The sequence below is a fragment of the Pezoporus wallicus genome, unplaced genomic scaffold (genome assembly GCF_028554395.1).
Source record: "Pezoporus wallicus isolate ANWC-B61680 ecotype Strahan unplaced genomic scaffold, APGP_CSIRO_Pwel_v1 contig_593, whole genome shotgun sequence".
NCBI lineage: Eukaryota > Metazoa > Chordata > Aves > Psittaciformes > Psittacidae > Pezoporus > Pezoporus wallicus.
In genome coordinates this window covers 4242749-4260071 of record NW_026642342.1, presented here as the reverse complement: position 1 = coordinate 4260071, position 17323 = coordinate 4242749, and the positions used below count along the sequence as shown (strand labels likewise).

The 17323-nt window shown below is 41.0% G+C and overlaps 2 protein-coding genes across 7 annotated transcripts in view; one reads left to right on the top strand and one right to left on the bottom strand.

The window, feature by feature from the left end:
* Positions 1 to 121: 121 nt before the first annotated feature.
* CLCC1 (chloride channel CLIC like 1) lies at positions 122 to 14248 on the top strand. 3 transcript variants are annotated; one of them, XM_057429233.1, is made up of 13 exons: positions 122 to 140; positions 698 to 835; positions 2562 to 2654; positions 3527 to 3634; positions 4956 to 5177; positions 6287 to 6427; positions 7609 to 7702; positions 8114 to 8161; positions 9026 to 9123; positions 9212 to 9358; positions 9881 to 10171; positions 10667 to 10912; positions 14113 to 14248. In XM_057429233.1, the coding sequence occupies exons 2-12, from the start codon at positions 707 to 709 to the stop codon at positions 10892 to 10894; spliced, it is 1599 nt and encodes a 532-aa protein (XP_057285216.1). In that variant the 5' UTR covers positions 122 to 140; positions 698 to 706; the 3' UTR covers positions 10895 to 10912; positions 14113 to 14248. The 3 variants fall into 3 exon arrangements, with proteins under 3 accessions (XP_057285216.1, XP_057285215.1, XP_057285217.1); XM_057429232.1 differs by having other exon boundaries at positions 8114 to 8191; XM_057429234.1 differs by lacking the exon at positions 8114 to 8161.
* GPSM2 (G protein signaling modulator 2) overlaps positions 12318 to 17323 on the bottom strand; it is a 30326-nt gene continuing 25320 nt past the window's right edge. For 3 of the 4 annotated variants that reach the window (XM_057429227.1, XM_057429230.1, XM_057429229.1), the window contains 5 exons: positions 17165 to 17235; positions 15028 to 15204; positions 14095 to 14257; positions 13739 to 13959; positions 12320 to 12812 (listed from right to left, as the gene is read on the bottom strand). In XM_057429227.1, coding sequence (XP_057285210.1) covers positions 12648 to 12812; positions 13739 to 13959; positions 14095 to 14257; positions 15028 to 15204; positions 17165 to 17235 — 797 coding nt within the window. In that variant the 3' untranslated portion in view covers positions 12320 to 12647. Of the gene's footprint in view, positions 12813 to 13738; positions 13960 to 14094; positions 14258 to 15027; positions 15205 to 17164; positions 17236 to 17323 lie in introns of all 4 variants that reach the window. The other variant, XM_057429231.1, reaches the window with a different exon arrangement.

Here is a 17323-nt window from a genome sequence, read left to right as displayed (position 1 = left end):
CAGCGGCGCCCCCCGGAGCCTCGGGGCGGTGCCGGGGCTGAGGAGAGCGGCGGCTGCCGCGGGCACGCAGGCGGAAGGGGCCGGGAGCAGCGCGGGGCCCCTCCCCGGCAGCAGCGGCCTGGAGCGGCGCGGTTGTGGCGGTGAGCGGGCGGGGCGGGGAGGAGCGGGGACAGGGCCGGTGGCTGCTCAGGCCGCGGCGGTGGCGAACCGGGGAGACGAGGCCGAAGCGAAGGAGAGGAAGGAGTACGGGGGGTCCCTGTTTAAGCTGTGTCAGCGCTTACGGCCCTTCGCGGCTTCCCCGCCGGGAGGGCGGCCTCGGGCCTGCGGGAGCAGCGCCGAGCGGGCAGGGCAGGAATGCTCTCATGTCCCCTGCGAGTCCTGCCGGGGAACGTGCAGTGACAGCGGAGCTGCAGCCTCGTCGGGAAGCCCGGAGGAGCTCTGCGCGGGTTTATCGTGCTTAGCGGCGCTGCGCCTGCCGATAGCCGCAGACAGCGGTATTGATGCAGTCATACGGTACAGCCCCATTGCTGCACGTTCCTGACCGTTTTCTTTGGGGAAGAGCAACGTGTAAGTTGACGTTTAGCATGCTCGATGGAGAACTTGCTTAAACAACGCTGGAGAATGCTGGTCTTGGGTTGCAAGTTTGTTTCAGGTGTTTGTATAGCACGTAACACCCTGATTCTCCTGTTCTGTTCAGTGATACAGGATGCTGTTTGCCTTGGTGCTGTGTGCAGTTGTGCTAGCAGGGAGCAGTAAAGTTCAAGACGATGAATGGATTGACCCCACGGATATGCTCAACTACGATGCAGCATCAGGAAAAATGAGACCTTACAAGGTAGAAAAAGAAAGGGTGCATGAGTACATATGTGTCTGTCTCTGCCAAACAGTCCTTCAGCCACACGCTGTTGGAAGATTGGCCTTAAATCATGGCATTAGAAATCAGTAGAATCATGGCCTTTTTGAAGTCTTACAAGATTGCATCTGAATTCTCATGCAGAAGAGTGTTGTGTTCCCATTGTTTAAATTGAAAGGTTGAAAACTAGGTATCTCTGTTATTGTGGATCATGAGCTCTTCTCCTGAGGAGTAGCTGTGGCACTGATGAAGCCACAGGGCTGGGTCTTTTGTCTTCACGGTTGGCAGTTGATTTCTGGAGCAAGTTATTTCTTGTGCAAAGGACTTGGTTAAGCAGCTGTTGTTGTTTCTCAGGTAGAATGTTAAATATCTGGAAAATTAAGTTTCTAGCTGATAAAATCGGGGGAGTCACGGTTAATGATTATATTTCACTTGAATTATCCAGTTCGCCAGCAGTATGGGAATAAACCTGGTTTATTTTATGAGACTATTGTGGTCAGTGGTGGTTTGTGATGCTGGGCATCAGAGCTTTCAGAAGGAATGTCAAAACAGACACTAAGCGCTATGTTGTTAATAATTCATGAACATTGAGGAGATGATGAAGTATGAAAAGCTAGTTTTAACAAGGAGAACTGTCTTGGTTGTCTTGTATGAGGGATGTATGTAAGATGCGTGTTGTTTATCCAGTATCTGCGTGCACATACTGTGACCTGTGGTTGGTTGTACAGACACCCTTGATTGTTGTCACTTTTCAGCTTTCAAATTAGGTTTTGTGGTTTTGAATAATACCATTTTGATGCTTCAGGTGCAATTTTCTGAAGCTTAAAAAACAAATCTGCGTTATTTTGATGCATAGAACTCCCCCCTTGGGCTCACCCTGCCCCAAGTCCACCTGCTGGTCATTTGCATCCCCAAACCTAAGCAAGCTTTGGCATCTTTAAACATGGTTCCCAACTGCTTCAGGTTTGAAGAAACAGTATTGGGAGTTTTACTGCTGTCTCCCACAGAAATAGAACTGTGTTTTGAAAATGACTGCTTTGGGTTAATGCATCTTGTCAGGATTCTTTTCTGCTCTGCGGTGCAAGATTGCAGGTAGTCAGGGTATGTGGCCACTCCAGTCCTGAGAACCATGGTTTTTTATCAGTATGAGTTCACTGGTCTGTGTGATGTTGTGCTTCCTTTTGGAGCCCTTCCTCACTGAGCGTACCTGGCTGTGTAGAAGCAGCTCTGCTAAAGCTAAGTCTGAGCAATTAACAGAAGAAAAAGGTTGTTTCATGGTGAAGAGGGAACATGAAAGGGAATATGTGACCTAGAGTGGGGCTTGTGTTTGCTTGCTGGCTGGCTGTGTGGCTGGCTGGACCAGGGCTGTGTCTGCTGCCCCTTTGCTTGCTGAGTCAGTTATAGCCAGTGGGATTATCTAATCTGAGGCCCTCACGGGAGGGGAAAGGGCAGGTGGGGGAGGACAGGGCAAGACCTCACTTTTTGCAGGCAGCGTGCATTTAGGTAAAGCAGTTTTCCTTCAGGGGCCTGAAGTAACAGTAGAGGCAGCTGGAGTATTGCGGGGAGAGTATTGACAGCAAAGGCCAATGCTCAGTTTTTAGCTTCTTTGCTCCTGTTAAAGTGATCTATCTGACCATAGAAGCACAACATGGGACTTCGATCAAGTTATGCGATTCTCAAAATACGTGTTTTTCTGATGTAATTTAAGGCAAACTACCACAACTCTGAGGAAGAGACTGGCAATTCAGTCAGTACTGAAATATCGAGTTGCTCCAGGGCAGTAGACTCTTTGCAACAGAAGGTTAGTATGGAACTTGTGAGTATTTTTGAGCCTTTTATACTTTGTGATTTCTGATGATGCTTCTCTGGATAGTATAGAACAGGTGAATTGCTGGTGTGATTTGTAAAATAACATGCATTATGTAAGGGAACTCTCTTCAATCATAGGAGAGACTAGGGGTGGTTTGAACTTAATTCTAAATTGTTGCTCTGCCTACTGAGGTCTGTTACGCAAAATGATGTGTAGTGTAACAGAGGCTGATAGGAGCTATGTGCCTCTGTCCCCTGGTGTTGATGTCACCCTGTGCTGCCAAAAGTGAAGAAAGCTGGCTTTTTGTTTCTAAGTTGTTCAGTTCTGTCGTGTTTTAGGGGCTGGGTTGTGAGCACAGAGACACGTTTGTGGCTGACACTTTGTGCAGCACTGCAGTTCTGAGAGGCTGCTATTAAGACACCCAATGCTGCTTTGTCCTCTGACATCAAGGGGATGCCGTGATCCTTGAGTAGCTACCGGGGGCTCTCACTTCCCTCAGCCATTTGGAGACCCAATGGGATATGTAATTTTAATGTTGTTAGTATATTTTCAATTTTTTTTTTTTTCTGTTGTAAACGTAAAACTTAAAGAAATCCAGATTTATTTTTTTTCCCCTAGTCTCACTGAGGTTGGTATTCAAACCTAGTTGTTAGCAGAGCTGAAATCTCTAGTACTGGCCAGACCCATGGGAAGTGGTATTTCAATAACTGCATGCACTCTTTATCTGGTGTACTAATCACAGGATTAGTGCTAAATTAATGTGCCTCACTTAATCCTGAGTTACATGTGTTGGTTGGGGTTTCTTTTCTCCTATGAACAAGCTGGTTTGAGGAAGAAATGAATAAAGTGTCTTCCCGTTGCAGGTTGCAGACTGTGAGAAGAGGATTGCCAAATCCCATGAAAGCAGAAGCTTTTATATTTTTAAGCGGTACTTAAATAAGATTTTAAATGAAGCTGGAAAACTTGGCCTGGTGAGTATTGGAACTGGCATTAAAAAATTAACTAGGGTTCGTATTGCTGCTTTATGTGTTTCTCACAGTTACCAAGTATTGATGCATTATTCTGGCGTACTTTAAATGAGAATGAAGGGAACTGAATTGCAGAGGAAGAGAGGATAAAAGTGTGGGCATCCATGTTGCTGGGAGTTAGCTGTGTTTGCTCAGGAGACACAGTTGGTTTGATACAAAAAACATCCAGAGGAAGACTATAGGAATTCAGTCTTGTATCTCAGTCTGTTCCTGTGATGCAGCTCTGGTCATACCCTGTTCAGTTCACATTAATGGTTGTTAAACTGGGAAGAGACAGGTCTTGTTTGTTTGTAGACCCTTTAGGTGACCTTGGTTTCAGACTCTACCTCATTAAGCATCTTGGAATAGCAGCTTACTAGAGTTGGCATAGAAGAATCATGTTACTACCTTCTTATATTGTCTTTGATTGTACAGTCTATTATATGGTTATATTATTTTATTGTATGTCTGCCTTAATAAAATAAAAGACAATATAATTAAGACAGACAATAATATAATAAGGAAATAATATAATAAAGATAGACTATATAATTGAAGACAATATAATAGTCTCTTTTGCCCAGAGAAGCTGTGGCTGCCCCATCCTTGGCAGTGTTGAAGGCCAGGTTGGATGGGGCTTGGAGCAACCTGGTGTAGTGTGAGGCATTCCTGCCTATGGCAGGGGGTTGTACCTGGATAAACTTAAGGTCCTTTCCAACCCAAACCATTCTGTACTTTTTTTTTTACTTTTTTTTTTCTTCTTTTTCTTCTTTTTTTTTACTTTTTTGGGGTTTTTTTCTGTTTTTTTTTTTCTTCTATTCAGAGGTGCAGGAATATATTTTTGGCAATAGCAAAATCAGTATTTAACAAAGAACATGCTACTTGGCAGTATAAAACTTGTTATTTCAGTATTTAATAGCTTCTGTGTGTGTTGCCCAGCCATGATGGGGGCACACACGGCACATTCATAGTTACCACTTGTTCATGAGCAGTAGTTCTAAAATTGTAATAACAGGTGAGAACTCACTGAATTTTTTGGGTTTTTGCTGTCGAGTTGGAAAGGACACAAAGCAGCGGAATTTGTGCTCTATGTACTTTAGAACAATGAACAATTAAGTTGTGGAAACAGTGTGCTCCCTGTCCCATGTCTTCATCCTGCAGTCTATTTCAAAAAGGTGCTGGTGCAGAGTGAAGGGCACCTAAGCAGGTTTTTGCCTAGGGATGCAGGCTTTCATCTGTATTTCTAGTAGCTTTTAAACACTGTTTTGCTTTGCTTTCAATTCAGCCTGAGGAAAACGTGGACCATGTCCATTATGATGCTGAGATCATCCTTACAAAACAGACGTATTTGGAGATCCTCCGGTTTCTGCAGGAGGAAACGTGGCAGTCGGGTGCTGTAGATGATGCACTTAGCGACATTTTGATCAATTTTAAGAACCATGATTATAAAGCTTGGCACTGGAGATTTGAAGACACTTTTGGAATAGAGCTATATAATATGTTTCTGGTAAGAGAAAAAGATTTTTGTTTTGTGGGTTTTTAAATTACTGGTTTCTTTGTGCAAGTCTGGTCAATGAATATTGACAGCTGCAGTGGTTCTTCCCACTGTACTTTGAATGCGTCACTCTTGTTTCATGGTTGCTGAAGGTAGATGTGAGGTATTCACCTTTTGTATGCCTTTTGTATCCCTGTTGCAAGACTCATTAGACTCTGGGAGTCTGTGGTGCTCGAGTAGACTCCAGTGCTTTCTTAGCACTTAGACTGCAACTCATGCATTATAAATTTCCCTGATTTGTCTCCTGTTCAAATAGATGCTGAAGTTGTTGGCCTCTGCAGGAGTGGTAATATATTTATATTGAGAGAAGTACATATTTGAGGTATTAAAGGTCATGGGGTTTTTTGAATTTTGGGGGGAAAAAATTATATAGTGTTGGAGAGGAGATGAGCATGGCTCTGTGTGATGCTGTATTCTCTAAAATGGATTTAGAGTGCTGGGCTGAGGATCCCCAATAAGCTGAAGCTCTCTGAATAAATCTTTACAGTGCAGAATGTGCTAACGCTTGATGCCCATGTAATCTTGACAGTAGCCTGTCTAGTTCTGAGGGAGGTCCACAGAAGCCAAATGAAGAAAGCAAGCTGTGAGTAGCATAACCTCGCTGTTGGGGCTCCTCAGATGGAAGGGGACTGAAGGGCTCCACTGAAGTCCTGCTGCTGTTAACCGGTTTGCTCTTAACCAGACTGCAGGAGCTGGCAGCAGTGGTTCTGTGGTTCATACCAGGCACATACTGCTCAATACTGAATTATGCCAATGCTACAGTTTAAGTATGGTAGGTAACATGATAAATACTGTAAGGAAGAAATAACTAAATACCACAAGAAAGAAATGAGCAACTGCACCATCAGGCCTTGGTAGGAATGACTGCCAGTAACACCATGGAACCCTTCTGCCTTGTACTGCTGCTGGTCTGCTGTGAAAGCATGGAAAAACTGTGCGTCAGTTGTTCCATGAAATGATGCTAGTAAAGCAAAAGCTGGAAGATCCCTCCTGTGTACTGGCAGTAAGCTTGGAAAATTCCAGCCCCACATCAGAATTTTTCTTCATCTTTTATTTTTCAGATACTGTTGTGCTTAGTGTGTATTGTGACTGTAATAGCTACAGAGCTCTGGACACGTATTCATTGGTTTGTTCAGCTGAAACGAGTGCTATTAATAAGTTTCCTCATCAGTTTTGCTTGGAATTGGCTTTATTTGTATAAGGTAAGTTGTTTGAAATCTGAATGGCTTTTAGGCTTAAAATGTTACAGTTATGAGGGAGTTAAGGTTATTTAGTTCCTTGAGTTAGTTTATATAAAGCAGTAATTGACAGCAAAATAGATAGAGGGATCTTGGATATTTCCAGGTATATTGGGCTTAAACAAATGAAACGCTGCTGGCTTTCATCCTGCCACAGGGGGGCAGAGAACTCGTACAGTGGTGCTTCTGTGACTGCTGTGTGGGCAGGGGAGACCGAACTCGGCTAACACAGCTTGGTAGAAAAGTCTTACAGAAATAGGTTGTGGGGTTGTGTATCTTTCTAAAGACCCCCTGGCTGAAACTGTATTTAACGTGTGACAGGCCAGAGATAAATGTTTCGTTACTGATGATCAGGTGGCTTACTGTCTGGTGGTTTTGATGAGGCAGAATTTGTGCTATGAGGTTGTAGTCCAGCCACAAAATCTTGGTCCTCGTATTCTGCCATCAGGATGTAACTGCAGCCTGTCAGGCCCAGGAGCAGTGGGTGCCCGAGGGTGGGATGGCTCTTGAACACAGGCGGAATGAGTTGATGAAGAATGTCTGAGATTTTGAACAGATGATTTGACTTAATTTTTTCTATTTGATGATCAGTTGCAAACTGTAAGGCAGAAAAATAATGACTAGAGGTATCTGTTAACAGGAATTACTTTAAAAACAAAAACGGGCTGTCCTGATGTTTTAATTGGTAATTGCAGGGAGGGTTTTCTGCTTTTAATTCAAAAACGTCTGAAGGAATCAAGATGTTGTCAGACTTGCCAGGTTGGACAAAGCCTTGGGTGACGTGGTCTAGTGTGAGGCGTCCCTGCCCATAGCAGGGGGGTTGGAACTACATGATCTTAAGGCCCTTCCCAACCCAAACCACTGTATGATTACTTTTGCCCTGAACTGGTATCTTTGAATACTGGAGTTCAGTCTTTTGGTAATTCAGCCTCCATTTGGAGGGTAACGTGGAAGTAGCCATCCTGTTCTTTTGTATCCATTTCCAGGAAGTACTTAGTTTTTAACTCTGTTAAATTGTTTAGGTAGCAGGTTTTTCTTCACACAGATTGACCTGGGTGATTACCACAAAGGTCACTAGCTCAGGAGCAGTGCTGCACCCCGCACCATTGCGTGTTGTTTCATAAGCAATTCCTGTTCTCCCACAGCTGGCCTTTGCACAACACCAAGCAGAAATCGCAAAAATGGGGCAGTTTGATAATGTCTGTGCTGAGAAGCTCAACTGGAAGGAAAGTCTGATTGGTAAATACTTGCTTCAGTGTTTTGTAATTGTATTTAAGATTGCGAAATATTTGGTAACAGTATCCAAGAATACTCACAATTTCTTCATGGGTAGGACATTGAATTTTTTTCAGTGATACATGATCTAAACTGACAGAGGATAGGTTTAGATTAGATACAAGGAAGCGATTCTACCCTCTGAGGGTGGTGAGGCACTGGCACAGGTTGACCAGGAAGGTATTGGCTGCTCCATTCCTGGAAATGTTCAGGGCCATGTTGGATGGGGCTTTGAGCAGCCTAGTCTAGTCTGAGTCCTTGCCATGACAGGGGGGTTGGAACTAGATGATCTTTAAGGTCCTTTCCAACCCAAACCAGTCTATGATTAGTACATGGCTTTTCCATTTTTCCATTCCACAAGACTTTCTTTTCTAGGCCTTTGGAGGAGACCTGATCACAAAACTGTGCTAGGAGCATGTCATGGTGTTACTTCTTTTCCTTATAACTTAGACCGTATTACCGAGCTCCCCTCCCCCAGGACCACCCAGTGCCATTTACTCAAGAGAGAGAAGGGCAGGACTGAAGAAAAAGATTTTGATTCTTCATCTGCCAGGCGTGTACAATGGACCTGTAACAATGTACTCTGGTGGTGTTAATTTAAAAGAAAGCTGAGTATTTTGTTAGCCATTATTTGTTACCAGTGCTATAGCAGGTAAGTTAGTGATGGGAACTCTTAATGAGCGCTTGTTATGGTCTTCCCTCTATAACTTATTGCCAATGATCATTCTGTTTATGTCAAATTTCAGTGGCTTATGGTCAGACTGCACTGAAATCAAACTACAGAAACACTGATGTCATAAATTACCATTTTTTACCTTAGAAGTTCCCTTAAGGAGTAAGACTTTATGCTTATAACTAAAATAGTCCCTTGAAATCTTGCAAGCAAAATACACATTTTGATCTATGTGCAGCTTGGCACTTCTGTTGCAGTGGCTGTGGACAACATGTGCTCGATAATAGTTCCCACAGACAAGACTTATGTTTCTTCTGAAGCTTCTAGGACTAATTTCCTCTAATTAAGAAAGGCTCTCCCATGTCTTAGTCAAGAAAATTAAGTCTCTTCTCTTTCTTTCCAGCCTTTCCTCTCCTGCCCGCATCCTCATGACTGGATAAACTGCACTGCAGTGCTAATCAGAGACTTTTAAAAATAAACCCAAGCTTTGAACCATATCTAGAGGAGGGATTTCCTTTCATCTGTAATTGAAATGCTACTTTCTGTATTATGGCTCTGTCATAAAAAAAATTACTGTTTGAAGTAGTAAAACCAAGTCTCTGCTTTGGCTACAGAATGGCTCAGAAGTAAATGGACCTTTCAGGACGATCCTTGTCAGAAGTACTATGAAACTCTACTCGTCAATCCCGTTTTGCTGGTTCCACCCACCAAGGTATGGTGTATGCCCAGCCCATAGAGACTGTTTACCTTCCTGTTTGTCCTCGGTGTCAACAATGGCCGTTTTGTCTGTGTTTTTGTAGGCACTGGCAATTACTTTCACCAACTTTGTAACAGAGCCTTTGAAGCACGTAGGACAAGGTATTGGTGAATTCATCAAAGCAGTTATGAAGGAGATCCCTTTTTTCCTGCAGATTCCAGTGCTAATTATTATGGCTCTGGCTGTCCTGGTTTGTATACATTTATCTAATATTTTAAAGTTCAGTTTTATTTTTTATATATTAAGTATAATTTTATATTATTTCTTACTTGTACTACTAACATATTTTATAGCACACATAAAATAATTTCTACAAGGGAACTGTTTCTTGACAAAGTCTTTCTAGTACAGTTGGTTTAGCAATTAGAATAGGTAAGTTTGTATTTAAAAACCACATCTCTCCTCCACTCCCCAAATGGGATAAAATAGCATTAAACTGCTTAAAATCTTAGACTCTATGACAGTTCATTGCAGCTTAGTTCCTATTTCTTCGTGTCATTAAACAGTGATGTACGTAATTGGTGCTTTGTACATAAAAAGCATCAAGTTAGAGCTTTCAGCATCTTTAGTGTAACATTGGGGATGAACTCAGTGTGTGAGTGTGCTCAGACTGCAGCAAGCTTGTCTCTACTGTGCAGCATATTTGACTTGGAATTTCCTTCCAACTGGAAGCTGCAAATGTTTGACATTTTATTCCTCTTCCCTCCCCCAGGTTTTCTGCTATGGCGCAGGGTCATCAGTATCTGTGTTAAGATACTTAACATCTTCTCAGAAGAGAAGTCCTCTTCCACCTGACCATCAACAGGACAAGATAGACTTTGGGCAGTATGATGGGAGCAAAGGAGATGGCTGTTATTCGAAGAAGCCTCTTTATGTTTCTAGAGGACCTTGTGACAGGGAAGACACTTCTCTGAGACCAGAAAATGGAAGAAGTCCTGATGTTGTGCATACAGGCAATAAGCAACATACGCAAGTAGAAGAGTCTCACAAACCAGAACCTCATGTATGTTAGGCCTGGTGTTCTTTGACCTGGATGTAATTTAATAGATTTCAGTGTCATCTGTTAGAATGTTTAAGCAACAAGCTTAACACCCAAATCGTGCCTGTACCCCTATAGAACTGTTTGGTGGAGGTGTATTGGGCATGTTTTTTTCTGGAAAAATACCCTGCAGTGGCTAACCGTGGCAGGAAACTACTGAATTAAGATTTCTTTAAAGAAGTAACTTCTGTTTGAGAGATTGGTACTTAGGGGCAATAATGATTCCCCACAGAAGAAAGGTGGTGGAAAAAAGGCACTGCTGACTGTACTGTACACTACAGAAAATTAAAGCCAGCCTTGTGCTCTAAATGGTGCTTATTTACATGTACTGTTCCCCAGGAAATAACAAGACCAGACACCTTTTGGGGGATTTCTGCCCCTTGAGCCAAGCTGCACCTGAAACGATAGATGCTGTCACTTTGGATTACTTGATTAATAGCTTACTATTAATTTTTACAGACTAGATTGTGCACTGAGTCTGAAGTTTGTAGACTAGAAACTACCACAGCTGAAAACCACACTGAAGAACCTGCACCTGAGCAGCAGAAACAGGAGCCAGCTAAAACACAGCAAGAGGTGGGAGAAAACTGTGATCCTAGTAAAAACCTCAAACAAAGGAATTCTGCAATGGAACCGTGTGAAGAGAAGACAAAGAGCAGCTCACGTGACTCACAGGAGGGAGACTGAGGAAGCCTGAGCTCTGCTGTAAGTTTTCTCTAATCTTTAGTTGTCAGAAACTTCTGTTTGTTCTTCTGGAGTTCTCAAAAGTAGAAAAGAACATCAGTATGCTGATGGGACCTTCTTGTTGGTCAGAGTATTGGTATGCACAGCTCTAAGGTGGGGGGTTAAAAACAGAGACTGAGTATAGGTCCTGCTTCTGTAATTTGGAATACATGTATTAAATAAGAATACAACTTTAAATAGCCAAGAAAACAGGCTTGTGGAGTGTTGCTGATTGTTTGAAATGAAATCTGTGTTAATAAGTTTTGAGGAAAACCAGACAGTGGTGGAAAAGCACTGATATTGTGGTCTAGCAACCGTAAGTCTCATCAGGTTACTGTCACATGATCTGAAGGAAGCTGCTGATATTCATGTAACACACATAAGACAAATCACAGCTCAAATGTCTCAGGACTTTTGTTTTATATTCTTTAAAATGAGTCAGCTCAGTTTTAGGACAATTTAATGATTATCTTCTAGCTGCAGAGAAGTGATGTTGTAGCAGATGTTTATTAGAAGATAAGTACCAAAGATTAGCACAATAAGCTAATGGTAACATATGTTTCTAAGAATATTCTGGCAATTCTCCTTAAAAGCAGGAGCATGAGTGTTGGTTTCAGTAGGATTCAATTTTAGTGCTACAAAAGCTATAAGAGCATGTTTGTAAAACTTCCAGTAATTGTGACATAGTTTGCATTATCTGGAGTCCATCTGTTTAACTATTCCTAGGATGACATTTTACTCTGAAGCTAAAAGTAACAATAGATATTTGTTCAAGTGCATAATAGTTAAATAAAAAATACCTGAAGTGAACAGTTAGCCACTGTTGGTGTTAAAATCACTGATTTGTAACTGACAATCCCTATACTTGAACTACCCCATCAAGGGGTCAATCCTTATTGAGAGTAGAAGTAGCTGAGGTGAAGTAAAAAGCAGCATACATAGATTTCCTCTTTGTAGCATTTTAAAGTCAATTACTTAATGCCAAGCACCTCCCACCCCTGTGATTCCCTGACACTTCTTGGGCTGCCGCTGGTGATGAGCCTGTACCACACAAAGGATAGAACAGTACTTGCTTCAGTATATCTTAAAAAATCCTTCTGATTGTAAAACTGAGCTTAGTAATACAGGAAACAACCACATGTAATCAAAAAAAAACAGTATGTTTTGAAAAGATTCCTTTTGTATTAAACAATCAAAACTAGAGTTTGATTTAATATTTTTTATTTAATAAAAAATGATTGTTTCTTCCAAACTCTGTTTTTGCAAAGACAGATTTAAGTACTGAAGCTATTTCTCAATTATTTTTTTATCTTTTAAAAAAAGTACAAAAGAAAACGGGACTTCTTTCCAGGGAGGTACAAGGAAAAAGAAATCAAGTGTTCTTTAAAAAGAATAGACAAATTTCGGTCTTACACTGGATTGAGACAGTCGTAGAATCCACACCTCAGCAATGACAGTACCTTGATGGGAAAATCTCTATAATGTTCATAGACTAGAGGCAGTTAAGAGGGACACAGTAATCAGTGTCTCGGACACAGCTAAAAAGCGGCAGCAGCAATGACTGGTCACAAATGTGATACTGCTGCTATTCACCGAAAAAATTTTTAGAAAGGGGGCAAAACTACTACCTGCATCTTCTGTAAGAAGGCATTATGTTTTTCCAGCAAACAAAATGATACCTAAGACACTACTGTACAGTACATGCCTGTTTGTTTCTTCAGCTAGAACTTGGTCCCTTTATAGTTGAGGGTAAATGGACTCTTTGTTCATCCATTCTCTTAGCTTGTGACCGTAAAATCAGGCTGAAAAAATCCTCATCTGGTACAGTTGGTCCTTTTGTAGACGAGGGAGGAGCACATCTTTGATCATCCAGTCTGGAACCCTACAGATAGGCCAAGCAGTAAAGCTACACGTTACAGGAATATATAAAATAAGTGAAAAAGTAAGTGAAAAAATACTAAAAGCTTTTGGTTTCAGATTTAAGGCTATTAGAAAGATTTATTTTGTAACTTTTGTTTCCAGGTTAAACTTTTCAAATGAAATTACCAAGTTAGGAGTGTAAGTGTAGCTAAAGTGGTTCTTCCAAACCATTTGTCTCCATCTGTCTGAAAATAAATCCCCCAGTTTAGTTCGTCATAGTGTAGAATGAGATTTAAGCATCCTTTGCCCTAAAGAATAATTTTAAGTGTAGGTATACGGTATTTCTGGTTTCCTATAACAGAAAATATGGTTGTCTTCCTTTCCTTCTACAGGAAGTAAAACACAGCAACACTTTTGTCAGTTGCTATGAACTGTTATTTAAACTGAACATAACTGGAATGAGAATCACTATTACCACTAAACTTTGATATTGAATTCTTTGAGAATCCAGGATTCCCAGTGTATCAGGTGCCCTCCTGACAAGCCAGATATAAACACTTCCTCTTAAAATCATTTTATATATTTGTTTTAATAGTCTCGCTTGTGCTCCTTCACTTTTTCAGCATTTGTTACTGTAAATGATTAACATGGTATCAATACTAAAATTACACTTACTGGACACACAATTAGTAAATCAAAACAAGGGGGAGGAAATGTGAAAACAAAATATCCCACCAAACAAACCCACAACAACAACAAGCAGCAACACAAACAACAACTTAAAAAAATCCTAATTTTTAGTCATCTATGTTCTTCCTCTGCCAAATCAATTATTATCATAATATATGTGATAATAAAGGTGCTTATGTGCAGAAACCAAACAGCAGGATGCATAAATCAAATCTCTAAAACCTCATATTCTAAATAATTGTAAAAAAAAATCCTCACCTGACATTTTATCAGTATATCAAAGAACTCATCATCTAGGTCCCTGTTGTTGTTACGCGCCATGAGATGACCCAGGACTGAGTGACTGTTCTGCTGGTTAAGACGAAGTCCAGGTAGATTGCTAAAGCTGGCACGTTGGTCATCGAGCCGGCGGCTCTGCGAGCTGGCGAGTAGGTCTAGAAACTCATCTGTGTGGGGGGAAACTACAGATGTAGAAAAGGCTGTGGGGAAGGAAGAAAACAAGTTAGCCTAGAAATAATTTCCTTTCCATAGTAAGTTTTGTATGCAAATGCTTTTTTAAAATAGCGTTTGGTAGGAAGTAGAGTCAGATATGAATTTTACTTTTAAAAATTTACATTTTCGCATTGTTTTAGGTGGAGTAGAGGATGTTGCCACTGAAGCAGCTGAGAACCTGTTCTTCTCCTGAAAGTAGCATCTCTGATCATCCATCCTGTTGCTCTGGAAACGACTCAGCAGATCAAAGAACCCTTCATCTGCCATTGCCTCTCGACTGTTTTTCTGAAGAGAAAAGTAGAGTTAGAGGTATTTTGAACTCAAGTACCTAAAACTGGGACAACTGCATCACAGTTTCAGTCCAGTAATAGGTTTGATGTTTGCATATCTGAAATGCATTAAATGAATTTTTTTAGTCATCCATTCCTGTAGACACATTTATTGTAAGAGAAAACGCTAATTATATGGCAAGCATTTTTGGAAGGTAAAATACATTAGAAACATCTTGTTCTCTGAAACACAAAGAAACAGTACTCTGATCAGCACAGCCGGAGTTATACCCCCTCAAGCCATTAATCCACCTACAACCCTAAACCAGCACTGAGCACTTTCCACTGGCTCCTCAGGTCTGTGGCCAAAAGCAGTCTTCTCATATTAGATCAAATGACTCTGTTCTTTTAGTTTTAACTGACTTCTGTCAAGAGTGCAATAACCCTAAGAATATGCCAAATATACGCTCTGCTGTCTGAATCAGAGAAACTATTTTAAGTTTAGAGAAGCAGGGTCTAGGAGAGACTTAGAAATAAAATGTACCTTCATGCTGAGCTGCAACTTTAGAAAAACCACCAGGAAAGAAAGTGTTCTAATAGTAACAAAGGCTTAAAGCTGGCACCACCTATGAGACAGCTGGAGAGTGGCAGATTGGGCATCCTTTTACAAAGCCAGTGTTTAAACTGAGTACCACTGAAATGGACAGCTGCCAGAATATAGTTTTTGTAATTCTGACCAAACAAAGGTGAGTAAAGGCGATGGTCTTCACAGCTAACCAAACCTACCCTCTGTGAGTTTGGAAGTCGATGATCAATAGAATTACTGGCATCCTGCAAAACTTTTGAAGTGGTGCCGGTTTTGTACTTTTTGCCTTTTAGTAGATTTACAAAATGCAGTTTTGCTGAAGATTTGGCAACCAGTGGTTTCTGTTTAGCAAGAATCTCACTGTTCCAGTTCTGAACCTAAGAAAACAAGAGTCAGGAAATGAAGCCTTCTGATTTTAATTACCTAGACTGTTACCTTCCATCTGCTGCTGCTTTTCCTCCCTGAAATGAAGCAGTTTGACATAATTTAGTTTATCCAAGCACAATGACATGAAAACTTAGGTTTTGTTTTTTATTACTTGACCTGTGACTACTGAGCTTTTGTTACCTGAAGCAGGTTAATATTGTTATTGGTGAGTCTTACAACTGAACTTGAGTGTGATACTCAATGGATTAAAATGTGGTCAAATAATGTAGTTAACCAAACATGCTGAAGTTTTCCTTGCTGACTATGGTGCAGGAAACATAGCTAATGGCAGTGCTAAAATGCAGATACAGGTGGCATTTCCCATCTGGCATTCTTGGAATTGGGAAGGAAAAAAAATTACAAATCCATTGTATTACAAAGTGTTAGAGCAACACAAACCCAGATATTCAACCACCCTTCAGTGAGATCCTTGATATGCACAAAATTCCTAGTAAAGATTGAAAAGAAAGAGGGAGGAGAATGCCAGCACAAGAACAGAGGAATAACTATCTTGTTTCACCACAGCAAAAAATAGAGCTTTATTGATCTAACACCTTTTCCCTAAATTCTCTTCTAACATAAACAGAATTATCCACAAAATCAACAGCTTTATCTGCAGGTGACTCTCAGAATGACTGCGTAAAACCCCCTTTTCTTTTCTTGATTCAACATCAGAAATTGTGAACACAGTCACAAATCCTGCAGCAACACTGCCTAACCAAAAGCATTGCTTTCTGAAGGCTTATTTATAATCTGCACATAGATTTCAGCACCAAGCAGATGGCATCCTGTACAACCATACTGCCACTGTCATGCACTGCTCTGTATATTGAAGACTTTTACGGAATTATTTTTCAGAATCTACTCAATGAGTATCTTGAAAAAGGCTCTTTTAGAAGAGCTAAGCTGCAATACTAGGTTAATAACTTTATTTCAAAAATCTGTGTGAAACATTTTAATAGACTTAGGGCACAGACTGTCATAGGCTGTGTACTTTAAAAAAGCTCACAGATAGATAGTAGCCAAAAGCTTAGAGGTCCTGGCCAAGGACTCACCCTGGGCTAAACACACAACCTTTTAAAATTACTACACAAAGAGGCTCGTAAGTATCCTTCCTGACTTCAGCTGTACACTGAATTTCCTATTTGATAAATACGAGGGCAGGCTTTGCATTTCTTTGAAGAGATGGGAATTAAATCCCAGTATGGTGGGAAAAAGCCATTTCAGTCTGCCACTGGAGTCATTTATGGAGAACTGCCAACCTACCACTTGAAGGCAGACAGCATTTGAAGGACATCTCTTGAAGACTGACAAAAGGGTTTTAATCAGGAGCTCCTAGAGATTTCTCTTGAGCTTGGGGAAAAGTTAGTTTACTGATCTGTGACTCCGTTTCATCATTTCTGAAATAGCGTCCTTTCTCAGGATAGACATTGAAACTCCTAATGGTTTGCAAGTTGGTTTAAATCCCAAAGTGAAAAACACATGTATTTTAAGTGCCTATGACTGTACCCAAAGAAAAAATGTTCAGAAGATCTGAGCTAAAGCTTAGGCATTTTATGCTGAATCACCTGCATGCTGCAAGCTCAAGCCACTTTTAAGGAAAAGATGAAAGAGCATGCTTTGATGCACCACTTCAGGACCTCATTGATTCTTTCCTGTGAAGGGAATAAAGCTTTCCACAAGCCATTCCAACCAACATATGCAAGATGCTGGCTGTTGCCCACATTGCAAAAATATTAGACCTGCTTTTACTTAACACCTAAAAAGAGCTAAATTAAAAAGGATATGGCAAATGACTTAACATTCTGCTGACTTCTTTCAAAGTTGTTAAGTAAAAAAATTTATGACTATTGATAACTGCTGAGGTCACTGCAATCTCACCAGCAGATCAGAAACAAGGGAAGCGCCAACCTTTTCTGGAGTTAATTTCATAAGTTCCATGTTCTCCATACTGTGACGGCGTCCTACTCTTGGTCTGGTACCTTCGAGAAAGAATCAAGTTCATCTTTGCATCATTAAGATTTATAGTGTCACCTTCAAAGCTGTGGCTGTACTCATCTATGGTGCAGG

Coding starts and splice junctions, on each gene's coding strand:
- CLCC1 (XM_057429232.1), top strand. CDS start 707: ATGCTGTTTGCCTTGGTGCTGTGTGCAGTTGTGCTAGCAGGGAGCAGT. Junction 2,655..3,526: donor TAGACTCTTTGCAACAGAAG/GTTAGTATGGAA, acceptor TTCCCGTTGCAG/GTTGCAGACTGTGAGAAGAG. Junction 5,178..6,286: donor AGCTATATAATATGTTTCTG/GTAAGAGAAAAA, acceptor TTTATTTTTCAG/ATACTGTTGTGCTTAGTGTG.